This window comes from Ursus americanus, chromosome 21 (genome assembly GCF_024610735.1).
Source record: "Ursus americanus isolate L20-20 chromosome 21, mUrsAme1.1.p, whole genome shotgun sequence".
NCBI lineage: Eukaryota > Metazoa > Chordata > Mammalia > Carnivora > Ursidae > Ursus > Ursus americanus.
Genome location: NC_142147.1, coordinates 55,049,462 through 55,067,182, shown reverse-complemented (window position 1 = coordinate 55,067,182; position 17,721 = coordinate 55,049,462). Strand labels below are relative to the sequence as shown.

The window sequence follows — 17,721 nt, the reverse complement described above, 5'->3', positions numbered from 1 at the left end:
CATCTGCTCATATTGCCCTGTGAACTATATCCCTTCCCTCTGAAATCCCAGACTCCAACCCCCTTCTCCTTCATTCAGGATGACACATATGCCTCATCTTGCCTGACTGTCTTTGGAATTTCCACGTGTATGTGGATTCCCCAGACATACCCTATTAAATTTGATTTTGTCCTGTTAATCTGTCTCATGTCAATTTGGTTCTGCATCCAGCTAGAAGGACCCTTGAAGGGGACAGGAGTTCTTGCTCCCCAACACTATGACCCAGGAATTCCACTTCTGGTTACATATCTTAAAGAATGGAAATCAGGGTCTGGAAAAGATATCTGTACACTTGAGTTCATAGTAGCATTATTGACAGTAGCTAAAACACGAAAGCTCCTCACATGCCCATTGACCATTGAATGGATAAGCAAAATGTGGTATGCACACACAAAGGAGTATTACACAGCACTGAAAAGGAAGGAACACCTAACACACGGTAAAACACGCATGAACCTTGAGGACATTCTACTAAGTGAAAGAGGCCAGACACGACAGGACGGCTATTGCCTGATTCCACTTCTGTGAAGTGCCTAGAGGTCAACCTCATAGAACAGAAACTTGAATAAGTTGAAGGCTGACAGCCAGGGGCTGGGGGAGGGGGACGTGTGAATTGTTGCTTAATGGGGACAGAGTTTCAGTTTTGCAGGATGAAGAGTTCTGGACGTGGATGGTGGGGACGGTTGTACAAAATATGAATGTATGTAATATGACTGAACTTTACGCTTAGAAATGGTTCAGGGGCGCCTGGGTGGCACAGTGGTTAAGCATCTGCCTTCGGCTCAGGGTGTGATCCCGGAGTCATGGGATCGAGCCCCACATCAGGCTCCTCCACTATGAGCCTGCTTCTTCCTCTCCCACTCCTCCTGCTTGTGTTCCCTTTCTCACTGGCTGTCTCTATCTCTGTCAAATAAATAAATAAAAATAAAATCTAAAAAAAAAAAAAAAAAGAAATGGTTTAGATGGCAAATTTTATGTTACGCGTATTTGACCGCAATTGAAAAAAAAGGCTTAAAACTCTGTGGAACCACGGGAGCGTCCCTGTCGGACAGCATTGTTGCAGAAGGGCCCTGCCCCACCCGTCCCCACCCCACCGACCCAGCAGTCAGAGTTGCCTTGCGTGCCTGTGGGCTCCCAGCTTTGGTGTTAGAGCTGGATGAGCTCCCGCCCGGCTCGGCGGAACTCCGCTCTGCTGACTGACCCCGCACGCGCTCCAGGGTCTGCTCCCACCCCCCGGTAAGCTTTGGGTGACCCCTCTTCTGTAGGAGACCGGGGGCACAGTGCAGACACTCCTAAAGAGAGCTGCAACCCAATTGTGGGGTGGAGGATGGGAGAGCCCGTCTTCCGCATAGAGGGAGCTGGGAACTGTGTGTAAGGGGTGGGGGTGGGGGAGGCTGGATATTGTCCAGGGGCTCAAAGACTCGGTTTCTTTGACTTGTGTTCAAACAGTAGTGAAGATTAAACCTTACAGGGGGTTTGTGATCTTAGCCTCGCATTTGGTCATCCGTTTGGTACCGGTGGCAACGCAGTGAGGCTGCTTGCATTATTAACACCGGCAGCATTTTATTTTATTATTTTACTTATTTAGATTGTATTTATTTGTTTGAGAGAGCGAGCACAAGCAGATGGAGGGGCAGAGGGAGAGGGAGAAGCTGACTCCCTGCTGAGCAGGGAGCCTGATGCAGGACTCGATCCCAGGACCCTGAGATCATGACCAGAGCTGAGGGCAGACGCTTCACCAACTGAACCACATAAACGCCCTATTGGCAGGATTTCAAAAAAAATGGTGGTAAAATACACATAAAATTTATCTCCTTAAGCCATTTCTTGAATGTACATTGTGCAGCCGATCTCCAGGACTCTTTCAATCCTGCGAAATGAAGCTCTGTACCCATTAAACAAGGCCTCCCCCCCCCATCCCCGTAACCTGTGGCAACCACGGTTCCACTTTCCGTCACCATGAATTTGACGACTCTCAGTCCTTCTAGAAGTGGAACTTCACAGCGGCCTTTTCGTGATTGGCTTATTTCAGTTACCATGACGTCTTCAAGATTCATTTTTTTTTTTTCTGGCGAAAGAGAGAGCGAGTGAGCGAGCGAGCACAAGCAAGGGTAGGGGCAGAGGGAGAAGCAGGCTCCCCTCTGAGCAAGGATCCCGATGCAGGACTCGATCCCAGGACCCTGGGACCATAACCTGAGCTGAAGGCAGACGCTGGGTGCCCCAAGATTCATCCATTTTGTAGCATGCATCAGAATTTCCTGTCTTTTAAAGGCTGAGTAATATTCCGTTGGGGGCGCCCAGCTGGCTCCGTCGGGACAACATGCAGCTAGCTCTTGAGCTCGGGGTTGTGAGTTCAAGCCCCATATTGGGCGTAGAGCTTACATTAAAAAAAAAAAGTAAAAAAAAAAAATTCTTTGTATGTATACACCACGTGGTTTATCCCTTGCTGGTGGGTGGGCGTCTGGGATGCTCCCACCTTTTGGCTGTTGTGAATAATGCTATGAAGAGGGATGTACACAGAGCTCTTTGAGACCCTCCTTTCCATTCTTTTGGCTATATATCCCTGGAAGTGGAGTTGCTGAGTCATATGGTAGTTCCGTTTTCGATGGTTGGAACACCCACACCTTACCCACAGCAGCCGCACCCTCTTAGGCTCCTCGTAACGGCGCACGAGGGTTCATCCGCAGCGTTAGGGAAGGAAGGAGTAGATGGCCACGCGGTGGCACACTGGTTACCGTGGTGCCGAGATCCTTTGAATCTGCTTCCTGGCTCGTGAATCCTTGCTCTTCACCAAAACGCCGAACTTGTACTTTGGATTATCGTCGGCAGAAGCCCCTGACATAACTGGTGTTGACTGGCTCAGCCTTGCCCCGCAGAGCAGAGCAGTGAGGAGACCTTCCGTGCCCCAAAGGAGCAAGCAGCAGGCCTGTCTCTCCTGCCTCGGAGACAAGGTCGGTCCTCCCTCCCTCCAGGCGACTGGGAGGTCACTCAGGTCTCCTGCTCTGCCCTACCCAGGCTAGTCCGTCTCTCCCTGCAAATTCCGTCTCATTCTGCCCCAACTCAGGACTCCAGTTCCATTTTACCCTGCAGGTGGATGAGGCAAGCTGTTGGGTTGCACGATCCTTGGTGTAGACGTGTGTGGAGTGGGAGCTCTCGGATCGCCAAGCCCTGCAAAGCAGGCGTCGCTTCCCATGTAACGAGGGAGGGAGGGAGCAGGGACAATAATGATGATCTTTCCCTGTTTTATGGAGGGGAGGTAGCTCGTGCGAGATTGGATGGCTGATGTGAGAACCTGGATGGTCTGGCTCCCGGGGTCAGGCTCTTGTCCCCTCAGCTAACAGGGATGACTTTCCCGTCCTGCGAGCTTTTGCTTGCTTCTTTTCAAGTGACCCTCCCAGTAACTTCAAGACGTACTAAAAGTCATACTTACGTTTGAGAAAACAGGAAACGGAGGCGCAGAGATGGGTGACTGGCCCAGGTTGTCCTGTCACCATGCTTTGCGGGATCGGTCTTCTATCCGACGACTCCCAGGGCCACGGGGGATGGACATTCCTGACGGTATTCTCTTGTTTTCTCTGCAGATATTGGCCTCCTCCTCCACTCCTCCACTCCACCGAGGATGCTGTGTCAGCCTGTTTGCCGGTTTGGCCGGAAGCTGGTGCGCCGGCGGCCCCTGGGTCCGAGAGAGGGGGCTGAGAGTCGCTTGGCCCGGTGCCTGAGCACCCTCGATCTAGTGGCCTTGGGTGTGGGCAGCACCCTGGGAGCGGGCGTGTATGTCCTGGCGGGCGAGGTGGCCAAGGACAAAGCGGGGCCGGCCATCATCATCTGCTTCCTGGTGGCCGCCCTGTCTTCTGTGCTGTCCGGGCTCTGCTATGCGGAGTTTGGGGCCCGTGTGCCAGGCTCCGGTTCTGCGTATCTCTACAGCTATGTCACAGTGGGACAATTGTGTGCTTTCATCACCGGCTGGAACCTCATACTGTCCTATGTCATTGGTGAGATGGCGAGGGAAGGTGGGGGGAGCGAGGGACTCAAGGTCAGGGAAAGAGGCACGGCCTTGGGGCTTCCCTCTCTGTTGTGAGTACTTTGTTATTCGCCTTGTGGGGGGAGGTGGGTTGTAGCGCAGGAAAACCCCAAAACTTCATTCTACTCAACTCTGTCCTGCTTTCCTAGAACAACAGGAATGGGGGCTGTAGGACGTGGGGAGGCAGAGCTCCGGTGGGAGAGAGCGAGACAAGTTTGGGAAAGCAGGGGCGCCTGGGTGGCACAGCGGTTAAGCGTCTGCCTTCGGCTCGGGGCGTGATCCCGGCATTATGGGATCGAGCCCCACGTCAGGCTCCTCTGCTATGGGCCTGCTTCTTCCTCTCCCACTCCCCCTGCTTGTGTTCCCTCTCTCGCTGGCTGTCTCTATCTCTGTCGAATAAATAAATAAAATCTTAAAAAAAAAAAAAAGTTTGGGAAGGCAAATTCCCCCTGTCCCTCCCAGCTTCCCTCTTTTCTTGCCTGACATAATCTCGACCTCTTTCTAACCATATTAAATAGTTGACCTATTTTATGAATCATCTGTGTCTGCTCTCCCCACCCCACGAAAAGAAACTCTAAGACATTAGGCATTTTGTCGGGCTTCTTTCCCCCATCCCCCCAAAAAGATATCCCATGGCGCATAGCAGGAGTTCAGTTTATGTTTGCCCGTGAACATTCCTCCTCCTACCCCCGCAGGTGCCGCCAGTGTGGCCAGGGCCTGGAGCTCCGCCTTCGACGACCTGATTGGGAACCAGGTCTCTCTGCTCCTGAAGGGAGGTTTCTCTCTGCAGGTCCCCCACGTGCTGGCCACGCACCTGGACTTCTTCGCGCTGGGCCTGGTGCTGCTGCTCACTGGTGAGGCATCGTCTAGCGTGGGAAGAGCGGGGGGTGGCGGGGGAGCCATGCACGGAACGGTGGGCGGCACTGGAAGGGAGGGTCTGGGATGAGAGACAGGAAGGCAAGTCTTAGACCTCTGCTTCTGTCCCTGGGCGTTACTGACATTTTGGGCTGGATCAATGTCTTTGGTGTGGAGGGCTGTCCTGTGCATTACGGGTGCGCGTATGTGTGTGGGTGTGTTTCATTCATTGCTGGATGCTGAGTAGCGTCCCTGGCCTCTGCCACTCCCTAGATGCTGGTGGCACCCACCCGCCAAATCGTGACAGTCAGAATGTCTCCAGACATTGCCAAATACCCTTGGGGAACAAAATCACCCCCAGCTGAGCATCATTTCCTTAGACTGACAGATTTCTTCCTTCGTACTGAGACCAAAGGTTTTTTTAATCGAGGTGGAATTCACATCACATCAAATCAGCCACTTCGTTTTATTGCCAGCTTTACTGAGATTTAATTGACCTACGACATCGTGCAAGCTCCAGGTGTACATCATGTGTGTATCACAGGCTGGTTACCACGATAAGGAATTAACCATCTTCGAGGGCACAGTGTTGGGCACCCCCATGTCGTTCCAAACCCCAAAAGCACCAGTACCCCCAAGAAGGAACCCTCTTGGCTACTAAGCAGGCACTGCCCATCCCCTGTCCCCCCCGCCCCTGGTGACCACCGGTCTGCTTTCCGTCTGTATGGGTTTAGTTATTTTGGATATTTCGTATTCCGTCTTTCCCGCAGGACTCCTGGTCCTGGGAGCTAGTGAGTCGGCCCTGGTTACCAAGGTGTTCACGGGCGTGAACCTTTTGGTTCTTAGCTTCGTCATCCTGTCTGGCTTCATGAAGGGAGATCTGCACCACTGGCAGCTCACTGAACAGGACTACAGACTGGCCATGTCTGCATCCAATGACACTTCTAGGTTAGGCGGGCACCCCTGGCCATGGTAGAGTGCGTGGGGAGTACAGCTGGGAACACGGTGGGGAATGAAGCGGAGTATGGTGGGCTGGTGGATCCAGATGGTGAGGGAGGACTTACGGTATCGACCGAGCCGTCAGTAGAGATGGCTGAACACGTCCCCGTGTCCTCCCTTGTTCTTTCTCACCACAGCCTGGGCCCTCTGGGCTCTGGAGGGTTTATGCCTTTTGGCTTTGAGGGGATTCTCCATGGAGCAGCGACGTGTTTCTACGCATTCATTGGTTTCGATTGTATTGCCACGACAGGTGACACGGTCGTTCTGCCCCATCAAGGGTGTGGGCACAGTTGGGCTGCCCTCGGGCAAAGGGTTGGTAGGGGGGTAGCCTGCTTCTGAAGGTGGAAGAGGGAAGAGGATTTTGTGCCTTCACCCCCGTATTTTCCTGACCCACAACGTCTGCCCATCCTGCAGGGGAAGAAGCCCGTAATCCTCAGCGTTCCATCCCCTTAAGCATCATCATCTCTCTCTTCATCTGCTTTTTGGCGTATTTTGGTGTCTCGGCGGCACTCACCCTCATGATGCCCTACTACCAGATTCATCCCGGCAGCCCCCTGCCACAGGCGTTTCTCCATGTGGGATGGGCCCCTGCCAGATACACCGTGGCTGCTGGAACCCTCTGTGCTCTTTCATCCAGGTCAGTGTCTGCTTTCTCCCTGTCTGGGAGATTCTCAGGTATCCCAGCCCTTGGGCTTGAGAGAGGAGAGGGAGAGACACCTGGCCCCATGCCGGCTGGGGTCTGTCCTGCCCCTCCACGAGCTCACGTACACTCCCGTTGTCTCCTCCAGCCTCCTGGGTACCATGTTCCCCATGCCTCGAGTGATCTATGCAATGGCCGACGATGGGCTCCTTTTCCGGGGACTCGCCCGGATTCATCCCCGCACACACACCCCCATCATGGCCACCATTGTGTCTGGAATTTTTGCAGGTGAGGAAACAAAACCCACTCCTTCCATCGGTTTCCTTACCTTGGATATTTCCAGTGGTTCCTCATCCTTCCCCCATCTCGTTTGTGCCTCATTCTAGCATTCATGGCATTCCTCTTCGAGCTCAGTGATCTTGTGGACCTCATGTCCATTGGGACCCTGCTTGCTTACTCCCTGGTGGTCTTTTCCGTTCTTGTCCTCAGGTGAGACTCCACTGTGTCTTGACTGGGGGTTCTTGGACTCATGGGGGTTGGTGAGGAGCTAATCCTCTTCTGCTCCATGCTGCCTCCGTGTACTGCGGCACCCAGGGCGGGAAGGCTGCCTGATGTTGGATGAGTGGGGGCTGGTGTTCATATTGCCTCGATACCTCTCATTCAGGTACCAGCCAGACGAGAATTTCGGCAAGAACGAGAAAACAGAGGTGGAAATAGCTGAGATCAAGCCTGCCCCTCAAGCAGGTTCTTCGGAATCTGTACCTGAAGCCGGACCCCCACAGGCTCTGGCGAGTCTGTGTAACCCAGTCAACACCACCCCGACTCTGAAATCTGGCCGCATTGTCTATGCATGTGCCTTACTGCTGGGTGAGCAGTGGGGTTTCTGTCTGTGGTGGGAGGGGGTGGGAGTTTGTGTCTTTGGGAGCCAAGGAGGAGGCTCAGCGAGATGGTGGCCCTTCTTGACGGGGGCAGTTTTGGGGTGGGGTGGGACCCAAGGTCTTGACATGTTTGGCTTTTGGAGTTGGACCTGTTCTCCTGCACCTTGCCCCGTGCAGCTCTCCTGCTGACCATCCTGGGCCTGCTGCTGGCCCAGTGGCCCAGGCCTGTGCTGTTTGGGGACCCGGCGTACACCACAGGGGCTGTGCTGCTGTTGCTGCTCATTACTGGGCTCACGTTTGTCATCTGGAGGCAGCCCCAGAACCCCGCTCCTCTTCACTTCAAGGTAGGTGACTGACCGTGTGTCCCCAGACGATGCACCTTGAGCAAATGAACTCTGTCTGCTTTGAAGTCTACCACTCTTGGCTGGGTCAGGGAAGAAGGTGGTCCGTTGCTAAAACAATGAACTGTTCCCTGACCCATACTCAGTACTTGATTACCTCCATTGACCAACACCCACTCCCTCGGGAACGCCCAGTGGGATAGGAGTAGGCCCTGAAGGTGCCATGTAGGACCGGACCCTGGTGGCGTGGGGATCTCCCCTTCAGACATCTGTGCTGTGTTCAGGGTGCACTGACTTTGCCCGCAGGTCCCTGCTTTGCCTGTGCTCCCACTGCTAAGCATCTTCGTGAATGTTTACTTGATGATGCAGATGACCCCTGGGACCTGGGCCCGATTCGGCATCTGGATGCTGATTGGTAAGTGGCTTTCTGGGGAGAAGAGGCTCTCAAGGGCTGCAACTCAGCCCTCTTCCTACTACCTTTCCCCAAAACTGTCTCAGAGGCCACAGTAGAAGGCCTGTTGGGCACTTCTAAGTGGGGGGAAAGCCTACTTTTCCATCATTTGTCTCATTTCTCTACTAGGATTTGCCATATACTTTGGATATGGGATCCGACACAGCTTGGAGAAGGAGAGTGGTCAACAGCCACCAGCCTCAAGCTTCCCAGCTGTTGACAAAAACATCCCTAGTGCTGAATTAGCTTAACAGGAAATAGATGCTGCGCAGAATTGCTCCACGCACTAGAGGCATCTTCTGGTGCAAGGGAGACTTTGAGCCTCTATGGAGTGTCAAGTTGGGATGCGTTTAGAGCTCTGTATTCGTTGCCAGGGGACGAAGCTGCCTTTAGTCTTGTTTAATTTTTAAGTAAACTTTTAAAAGCATGCTATACAAAAAATTGCATACTTCATAAATGTGCAGCAAGATGAATTTTCACAAGGTACCAGCAATGTAACCAGCAAACAGAGGAAGGAATAAAAGATACCACCTGCACGTAAGAAGTGCCTTCTTGTGCCTATTTGCAGTGAAAACACAGATTGCCACATGGGAAGAAAACACACGTTTCACCTCTATATTGTGTCAAGAATTGTACTTTATTATTTTTTAAAATTTAATTAAAAAAATAATCTCTATCCCCAACGTGGGGCTCGAACTCATGACCCCAAGATCAAGACTCGTGTGCTCTACCCACTTGAGCCAGCCAGGCGCCCCCAAAGAATTGGAAGGGAAGAGACACATCTTGGAAGTGGTCACAGGAAGCTGGGATAGCTATGTTAATATCAGACAAAGGAGACTCGAAGAAAGAGCATAGTATCTGATGAAGTGGATCATTCCATAATGTCCAAGAGAACTGGTTTTTATGTTCCTGCCGGCTTTATTGAGATATGATTGATTTATAACCTTGTGTAAGTGATCGTCTTTCTTTACGTTTCCGTGGTACTCTTAGAGTTACACAGTCGGGTTGATGAGGAAAAGTTGTGAGTTGAAGAAAACATCATTGCCAGAAGTGGGGCGGTGTGGGAAGTAATGGTGGTTGATCCCTGGGTGCCGTTGGTTGAAACCAAAAGTCAAGACATCAGAACACAACACTTGAAACTGAGATTCTAGATGCTGAAGATGTCGGAGATAACCAAGGGCAGGATTGCCTGTGGGGTGAACAACTCAAGGAGAGGGACCATTGCAGGGATGGAGGTCAAGAAACTGAGTAGCAAAGTTATTCGGTGAATTTAAAAACATAGATGGAGGAGGATTGACAGCATTAGAATTATCGCCGTTTTGCAAGTCCTCTTGAAACGACGGGGCTAGGCGGCGTTAGTTAACGGGGACAAATTAAGGGGGAAGTCGGATGCGAAAAGGTTATCATTGTCACTGCTAACGTGAGACCACCAGAAACACGTGCATCCCAGCGGGCTGCAGTAGGCGACAGAGCGCGACCCATAAAGGGGTGTGACAGCAAATCAGAACATCATCAAGCCTCTAGGACCATCAGCTCGTAGAAGGCATAGGGGATAGGGTCACATGGCTACTGAAAACGCAATCAGCCAAAACCGGAACGTGGGCAATTCTCCAGGAAAAAGAAAAATGAAATGAAAGGACCCAAACCAGAGAGTTGATTGTTTCCGACTGAATATTTATGAGACATGAGAGCCAGATGCTGACGTTGGGAGGGTCCGTCTACCTTGTCTTTTGCCAGGCAGAAGTCGTAGTCTATCACCCAATTTTGTAGGGTCTGATAGAGGTATTGGGGCTGTTTTTAAAATGTGTGAGATTTTGGATGGGCTTTAAAGACCTCAGCTGTGGGGGCCGCAGGCAAGGGGCTGGGAAAGCGCTGTCTGGATCCGATTCAGAACAAGTTCACTGTTCGATTAAGACCGTGAGAGACGGTTGTGCAAATTTGATTTAAAGGATATTAAAGAGTTGATTATTGTAAATTTCTAAGACCTATAAAAGTGGTTGCTGGAGGTCGACAGTGTCTCGTGTCGAGAGTAGCGGTGACAAGCTCCTCAGACGTGAATACTGTGCTTACTCGCAGGGGCCTTGTGGGCGAGCCGGCTACTGTGGTTCCGTGCACTTCCGCAGGCGACAGCCCGTGCGCAGTGGGTGGAGGACTCCACAGGTGCCGTGGAAGGGAACGTGGAGGGTAGCTGGCTGACAGAGGCAGCCCTAGGGAGCAGACGGTGCTGGCGGCAGTCCCCCTTCTGCAGGTGTTATCTGCTCACGATGGTGCTGGGAACGCAGTGCTGGACGTGAGAGCCACGCTCATCTGCTTCAAGATACGTTTCCTTCATGTAGGGGATTCCACTGATGGTGCAATGCTCAGAGACATATGTGGCTCTCCCTTCATGGCGTACTGCTGGCCCTGTCCGTGCCTTGGCATCCCCACCAGAACGTGGGGACAGAGTGTCTACAGATAGGACTGCCTCGGGACTTAGTCCACACAAAGCCCCCTGCATGGTGGCTGGCACATGGTGCCCTCGCGGGGGTCACTGAGCACAATGACTAAGGACGTGATCTCGGAGGCAGCCTGGCCGGGCTGGAGTCCAGCGTCACCGCGCAGTATTGGTGTGCCCTCGGGCAAGTTACTTAACCTTACTGCATCTCCATGTCCTCATGGAAAATCAGAAGAACGATGATACCTACGTCATAGCGTTATTGTAGTCGGTATTGAATGTGAGTTTTAGAGACATTGCCGCAGGGATGAGTAATGTGGGTTTTGGTGCCAGGGTGGTGCAGAGCACCACCTTACAGGAGTGGTGGGTAACGCCCTTGACCTGTACATTAAAAACATGCTCAAGATCACCACTGGGAGAGCTAGTGGTGAGACGCGTGCGGAGCATGTGGCCGTGATTCATTTCCACTTTATCAAAGTTCAACACTGTGATGCTACCACTGAAATTGTATCTGGATTTTTACTTTCTACAAACGTTCTCTGAAACCTTTCCTCGGGACCCCTGCATCTGTCTAGCATTTATTCAGAAGCCACATTCTCAGTGAAGCCTCCCCTCTATGTCCTGAAAAGATCTCAAATTCCAGACTCCCTCCATCTCCCTCCCCATCTGCAGCAGCCCATCTCTGGTTTACCAGCAAGGCTGGAAGCACGAGGCGCTCCGCTGCTCATGCTTTTTGTCTCCCACTGAGGTCCTGCCTGCAGACCATTCGGTCCAATTTCACCCCAGACTTGTCAAAGTATGTGTGTGTGTGTGTGTGTGTGTGTGTGTGTGTGTGTGTATTGTAGTTGACAATGTGACATTAGTTTCAGGTGTACAATGTACTGATTTGACAAGTCTATCAAAGTATTTTTCTTAACTAAAAAATTTTTGTTTAAAAAGCTTCTTTTAGGGGCTCCTGGGTGGCTGAGTCGGTTGGGCGTCTGGCTTTGGCTCAGATCATGGTCCCAGAGTCCCGGGATTGAGCCCTGTGTTGGGAGCAGGGAGCCTGCTTCTCCCTCGACCCTTCACCCCGGGGACTCATGCTCACACTCGTGCTCTCAAAGAAATAAATAAAACCTTAAAAAAAAAAAAAAGCTGCTTTCAGCCAAATAAAACATACTTTTTGAGCCAAAACACCGCCCAGGCTGTGAGTTCCCAATCTTCTCCTCTACAATCCAGTTCTGCTATTCTGATGTAGAAGCGAAGAAAAGTATCAGTCTTTTTTTTTTTTTTTTGTTATGTTGTTAGTCACCATACAGTACATCATTAGTTTTTGATGTAGTGTTCCATGATTCATTGTTTGCGTATAACACCCAGTGATCCATGCAATACGTGCCCTCCTTAATACCCATCACTGGTCTAACCCATCCTCCCACTCTCCCCCCCCCCCCTGAAATCTTGTTTGTTTCCCGGAGTTCACAGTCCGTCATGGTTCACGCCCCCCTATTTCCCCCCTTCATTTTTCCCTTCCTTCTCCTAATGTCCTCCCTGTTATTCCTTATGTTCCACAAATAAGTGAAACCACATGATAATTGTCTTTTTGTTTGACTTATTTCACTTAGCATAATCTTCTCCAGTCCCATCCATGTTGATGCAAATGGTGGGTAATCATCCTTTCTGATGGCTGAGTAATATTCCATTGTATATATAGACCACAGTTTCTTTATCCATTTGTCTGTTGAAGGGCATCTCGGCTCCTTCCACGGTTTGGCATTTGTGGACATTGCTGCTATGAACATTGGGGTGCAGGTGCCCCTTCTTTTCACTACATCTGTATCTTTGGGGTAAATAGAAAAACAAAGCTGGGGGCATCACATTGCCTGATTTCAAGCTGTACTACAAAGCTGTGATAATCACAAAGACAGCATGGTATTGGCACAAAAACAGACACATAGACCAATGGAACAGAACAGAGAACCCAGAAATGGACCCTCGACTCTATGGGCAACTAATCATTGATAAAGCAGGAAAAAAACATCCAGTGGAAAAAAGGCAGTCTCTTCAATAAATGGTGCTGGGAAAATTGGACAGCTAGATACAGAAGAATGGAACTTAACCACTCTCTCACACTATACACAAAGATAAACTCTAAATGGATGAAAGACCCCGATGTGAGACAGGAATCCATGAAAATCATAGAGGAGAACATAGGCAGTAACTTCTTCGACATCGGCCACAGCAACTTCATTCATGACAAGTATCGGAGTCCCTTAAGGGCTTCTTAAGACCTAGCACTGGGTTGGGCACCGACGAGAGCAGTGGTTAGAAATGCAGGCTGTGGTGTCCAGCTCTGTTGAACCCACTCATTGGCTCTATTTTAGCTGTAGGACTGTTGGATATGTTAGTAAACCTCGCTAGAGATTTGTCAATGTATATAAATGCTCTAATTTTGTTTATTTGAATTTCACAGTTGGCTAGTTTACTTATTATGTAATAGTCGAAAGGGTATGAAGTCTTGTCTAGCAAAAAACAGAGGGTAGGTTTTCCAAGTAACCTGGTATAAACATGTGGAAATGTTTGATGGACCTGCCTGTGACTTTCCCTCCTACCAATCCTGCGATGCCCCCTTCCCTGACTCTCCAGGGGAAGTCAGTGATCAATGTAATTTTCACCAAGGAGACTCTGCGAATAAGAGGAGGTTCTCTGGGAAAGGTGATACGTGTAATACCATAAAAATAATATATCCTTCTAAGTGGAAATGCTGAGTCAAAGCATATACACTTAAAAGTTTTGGCAAATATTGCCAAATTGCAGCAGTAGAGATTAGTGCTGTCCAAACAGATATAAAGAGAGTCACATAGGTAATTTAAAATGTTCTAGTATCACGTAAAAAAAAAAAAAAAGTAAAAAACAGGTGAAATTAATTTTAGTAATAGATTTTATTTAGCTTAGTATATCCAAAATGTTATTTCAACATGTAATAAATGTAAAAATTACTAATGAGGTAGTTTACTTTTTTATTTCTGGACAGTCTGCCAATCCCAGTATATATTTTACACTTATTTGACAGAGAGAGAGACATCGAGAGAGGGAACACAAGCAGGGGGAGTGGGAGAGGAAGAAGCAGGATTCCAGCAGAGCAGGGAGCCCGACGTGGGGTTCGATCCCAGGACTCCAGGATCACGACCTGAGCCAAAGGCAGATGCTTAACGACTGAGCCACCCCGGCGCCCCTACACTTAGTTTACCAACTAGCCACATTTCAAGAGACCGATAGTCGTACGTAGCCATTGGCTACCATGCTGCATAATGCTGCTCTAGAATTTTCTCCCACGCTCACACGTTGGCTTAGTGCAGCAGTCAGGTAAACTATAGCCCACGCCCCAAATATTGCTCGTGGCCCTATTTTTGTACGGTCTAGAGGCTAAGAGTGGTTTTTATTTTTTAAAAGCTTGTAAAAAGAAAAAAAAAGTACGTGACTCAGAGCATATGTGACCTGCAAAACCTAAAATATTTAGTATCTGGTTCTTGCTAGACAAAGCTTGGCAACCCTGGGTTTGGTGGAACGGAACGTGCTCAGGTTTATTCTGTGCACCTGCTGTGTTGATGCATTCAGATTCACCTTCGCCACCTACGCCTACAAGAGACTGGAAGCATCGCTAGTGATCTCTGGCTTTTCTTTGTATAATTACTGTATTACCTTTTTCTCTTAGTCAACCTAGCCAAAGGCTTGTCAATTTTGGTGATTTTTTTCAAAGAACCAACTTTTGGTTCCATTAATTCTTTGTACCTTTCTTTTTTAAAGTAGGCTCCACGCCCAGCATGGAGCCCAACAGAGGGCCTGAACTCACAACCCCAAGACCAAGACGTGAGCTGAGATCAAGAGCCAGACGTTCAACCAACTGAGCCACCCAGGTGCCCCTTTATGCCATTTTTCTAGTCTCCATTTTGTTTTTCCTCCACTCCAGTCCCTGTTATTTTCTTCCTTCTCCTAGCTTTGGGTTTCGTTTGCTCTTCTTTTCCAGGCTTCCTAGCTTTTCAAATGTAGGGGTTTACTGCTCTGAGTGTCCTTCTGAGCACTGCTTTCCTGGCACCCCACACGTGTTTTGATTTTCGCTCCCATTTTCCAGTTTCCTTGTGAGCTCTTCTTTGACCTGTTTGTTGTAGAGTGTGGTTTAATTTCCATACGATTTTCCTCTCCTTCTGTTGATTTCTGGTTTGATTCCATCATGGTTGGAGGAGATACTAGGATCCAGTGCTTTTCGGTTTGTTGAGACTTGCTTTGTGGCCTAACATATGGTCCGTCCTGGAGAATGTTCTCTGTGTGTTCTGTTGCTGGTGGGGTGTCTGTGAGTTCTGCTTGGGTTTGTAGTGTAGTCTTTTTTTTTTGTTATTTTAAAATAGATTTAGTTATTTGTTTATGTGAGAATGTGAGCAGGGGGAGGAGCAGAGGGAGAATTTTTTAAAAAAATTTAGTGAGAGACGAGGGGTGGGGTGAGAGAGCACGTGTGTGAGTGCATGAGCAAGGGAGGGCAGAGGGAAGGAGAGAGAGAATCCTTAAGCCGACTCCCTGCTCAGTGTGGAGCCCGATGCTGGGCTCGATCCCATGACTCTGAGATCGTGACCTGAGCCGAAACCAGTAGTCGGGTGCTTAATCAACTGAGCCACCCAGGTGCTGGTCTTCTCTTTTTCAAATCAATCTCTTGCCCAGATGTTCTAACCATGACTGAAAGTGGGGGTACTGAAATCTTTATGACTGCAGAACTATTTCTCTTTGGTTGTCAATGTTCATTTCGTGTATTTTGAGGTTCCTTTGGTGTGTACATAATTGGTGTATGAATTTTATTAATATATGATGTTCTTCGTTTCCTGTAGAAGTTTTAGACTTGAAGCCTGTTTTGTCTGATTAATGTAGCCACTCCAGCTATCGAATGGATGAGGAAGGAATTTGCATTTGTAAAGATATTTTCTTAATGATGACCATGGGGACTGTGACTGACATCTTAAGTTCATAACAATCTAGTTTGAACTGATGCCAGCCTAGAAAAAGTAACAGAGACATTGCTCTCCGCGAGCTCTTACCCAATTCCTGCCTGTCGTTCATGGTCGGTTACAGCTTTATACATTTTGTGCCTATTAACAGACTGATCTTTCTCATGCATGTATCCTTTAAATCATGTAGGAAATAAGAGGGATTACAAACAACAGGTGCATCACTCACTGGCTTTTGTATTTACCTGTGTAGTTACTGTTTCTTTACATGCCTTCAAATTATGGTCCAAGGTCCTTTCAGTTCAGCCTGAAGGACTCCCTTTGGCATTTCTTGTAGGGCGGATCTGTTGGCAAGCAACTCCTTTACCTTTTGTCTTAATTTCTCTCTTGTTTTTGAAGGACAGTTTTGACAGGTAAAGAATTCTTGGCTGGCATCCTTTTCTTTCAGCACCTTGTATCATTCCTCCACCATGAGATCACATGAACCCTTGCAACAACTTCTAGACGTATCCTTAATGATAAAGTATGTCTTATGCTCATACATTTGAGAAGGGAATCATCAATTAATGCATCATTGAGGCTCAAATTCATTTGTTCAATAGACATTTCCTGACTGCCTACAACGTACATGGTGCTTACTGTTCAAAGGGGTGAGGAGTCAGAGGTGAGCAAGTCAAAAAAGGTCACAGGATTCAAGAACTCACACTCTAATGCAGAACATAGACAATACCAGGGAACCGGTAGAAACTTCTGTTTCGGATATGCACAAGAAGCAAATGAATAGTGATGTAACGGGGAGAGCTGCGTCAAGATGCTTTAAACCTTATTCTCTCAAAAACTGAGCCTGAAGCAAGGATTACGTACTGACGCTTTGATGGGCAGCCAGAAAACACTTGTCGGAACTGCTCTGATGTCAGAGTGGCAACCACCGAGAGACTACTCTCTTCAAAACTAGATTAAAAACACAGTCCAAAAAAAGCAGTTTGAAGGTTAACATTGAAATTGTGGAACAAAGGGGGCCTCTGTTGTAAAGGGAATGGAGGTCTGATGTAGAGGATGAAATGCTGAGATGGGACTGGCTACCAGGCAAACAATGGAAACCCTGGCTGAGAAGCACAATACTGGGAACTTTGGCGATTTTCAGGCGAGCAGTGCCAAGCACTAGAAGAGCTGAACCGAGTGGAGGATGTGCTCATGAAGTGACACCGTGTGCTGGAGGCCCATGTTCAGAAAGACACTTAAACTATAAAGTATGGTGTTAGAAATTATATAGGGCATTTGGATAGCATATGCTTCTAACCCTTGATGGACTAGTGGAGTACATGAACGGTTCTGTGGTAAACTGGACATTGCAGGCAATTTTAAGGCAAACTTTGGAGCGCTAATAAACAGGGAAGGTGGCCAGGCCAAGGTTGCACCATGCCACTAGTGAGTTAAACTCTTATATTTTATGGACCTCCCTCCATCCCCAAACCCAGGATTGTACTGCTCTTCGTAAGGGTCATCTTAAAGCTGAAGAGGGACAGAAGCACTGAGATGCTGCCTCCACCCCCTGCCCCTACACACACCAGCAAGGGGTGGGGGTCAGTGTCTTCTGAATCCACACCCTCACCTGTTGCAGGAATGTTCTGTTCCTGGCCTGATGTGCACAGCGGCTGACTCTGCCTGCCCAGTATCTGGTCAGGGTATGTGAGAGTTCCTGATGTTAAAATCCCCAGCCCCAGTCTCTGTGTGAGAGCCTTAGGCGAGCTCCAGGATGGTTAAAAGGCTTGGCTGGCACCTGAGATGTTCCCAGTCCATCCTGCCCTGGGCAGAGTTTCCAGGACAGACTCATGAACCAGTCAGTCAGCGAGACTCCATTCTGCAAAGCCTGTGGAAGTGTCTGGGAGACTTTTCTACCTGGGACTGCAAGTCCTAAGTATGACGGGTCCTGGCGTGGTCAGGACCACCGTGTGTAGCCTCAGCATAAAAGCTACCCAAGAAAGCAGAGCACAGACGCAAGGCAGATACCTTGTTTTGTGAGAGCCTGGGTCCACTGGAGGCTAAAGCCAGTGATTCCTCTGCACAAGTCAATTTTTATTCTCCCCACTCTC

General features: G+C 49.2%; 1 protein-coding gene across 3 annotated transcripts; it reads left to right on the top strand.

Annotated features, from left to right (window-relative positions):
• The first annotated feature begins 872 nt into the window (after positions 1–872).
• LOC123787025 (cationic amino acid transporter 3-like) lies at positions 873–8,475 on the top strand. 3 transcript variants are annotated; one of them, XM_087853374.1, is made up of 12 exons: positions 873–883; positions 3,658–4,031; positions 4,756–4,914; positions 5,686–5,863; positions 6,052–6,164; positions 6,329–6,551; positions 6,703–6,842; positions 6,941–7,043; positions 7,219–7,421; positions 7,610–7,776; positions 8,080–8,188; positions 8,354–8,475. In XM_087853374.1, exons 1-12 carry the CDS (start codon positions 876–878, stop codon positions 8,473–8,475), a joined length of 1,899 nt encoding a protein of 632 aa, XP_087709500.1. In that variant the 5' UTR covers positions 873–875. The 3 variants fall into 3 exon arrangements, with proteins under 3 accessions (XP_087709500.1, XP_045645409.2, XP_087709499.1); XM_045789453.2 differs by lacking the exon at positions 873–883 and having other exon boundaries at positions 3,644–4,031; XM_087853373.1 differs by lacking the exon at positions 873–883 and having other exon boundaries at positions 3,659–4,031; positions 5,686–5,868; positions 6,478–6,551.
• Positions 8,476–17,721: the final 9,246 nt, after the last annotated feature.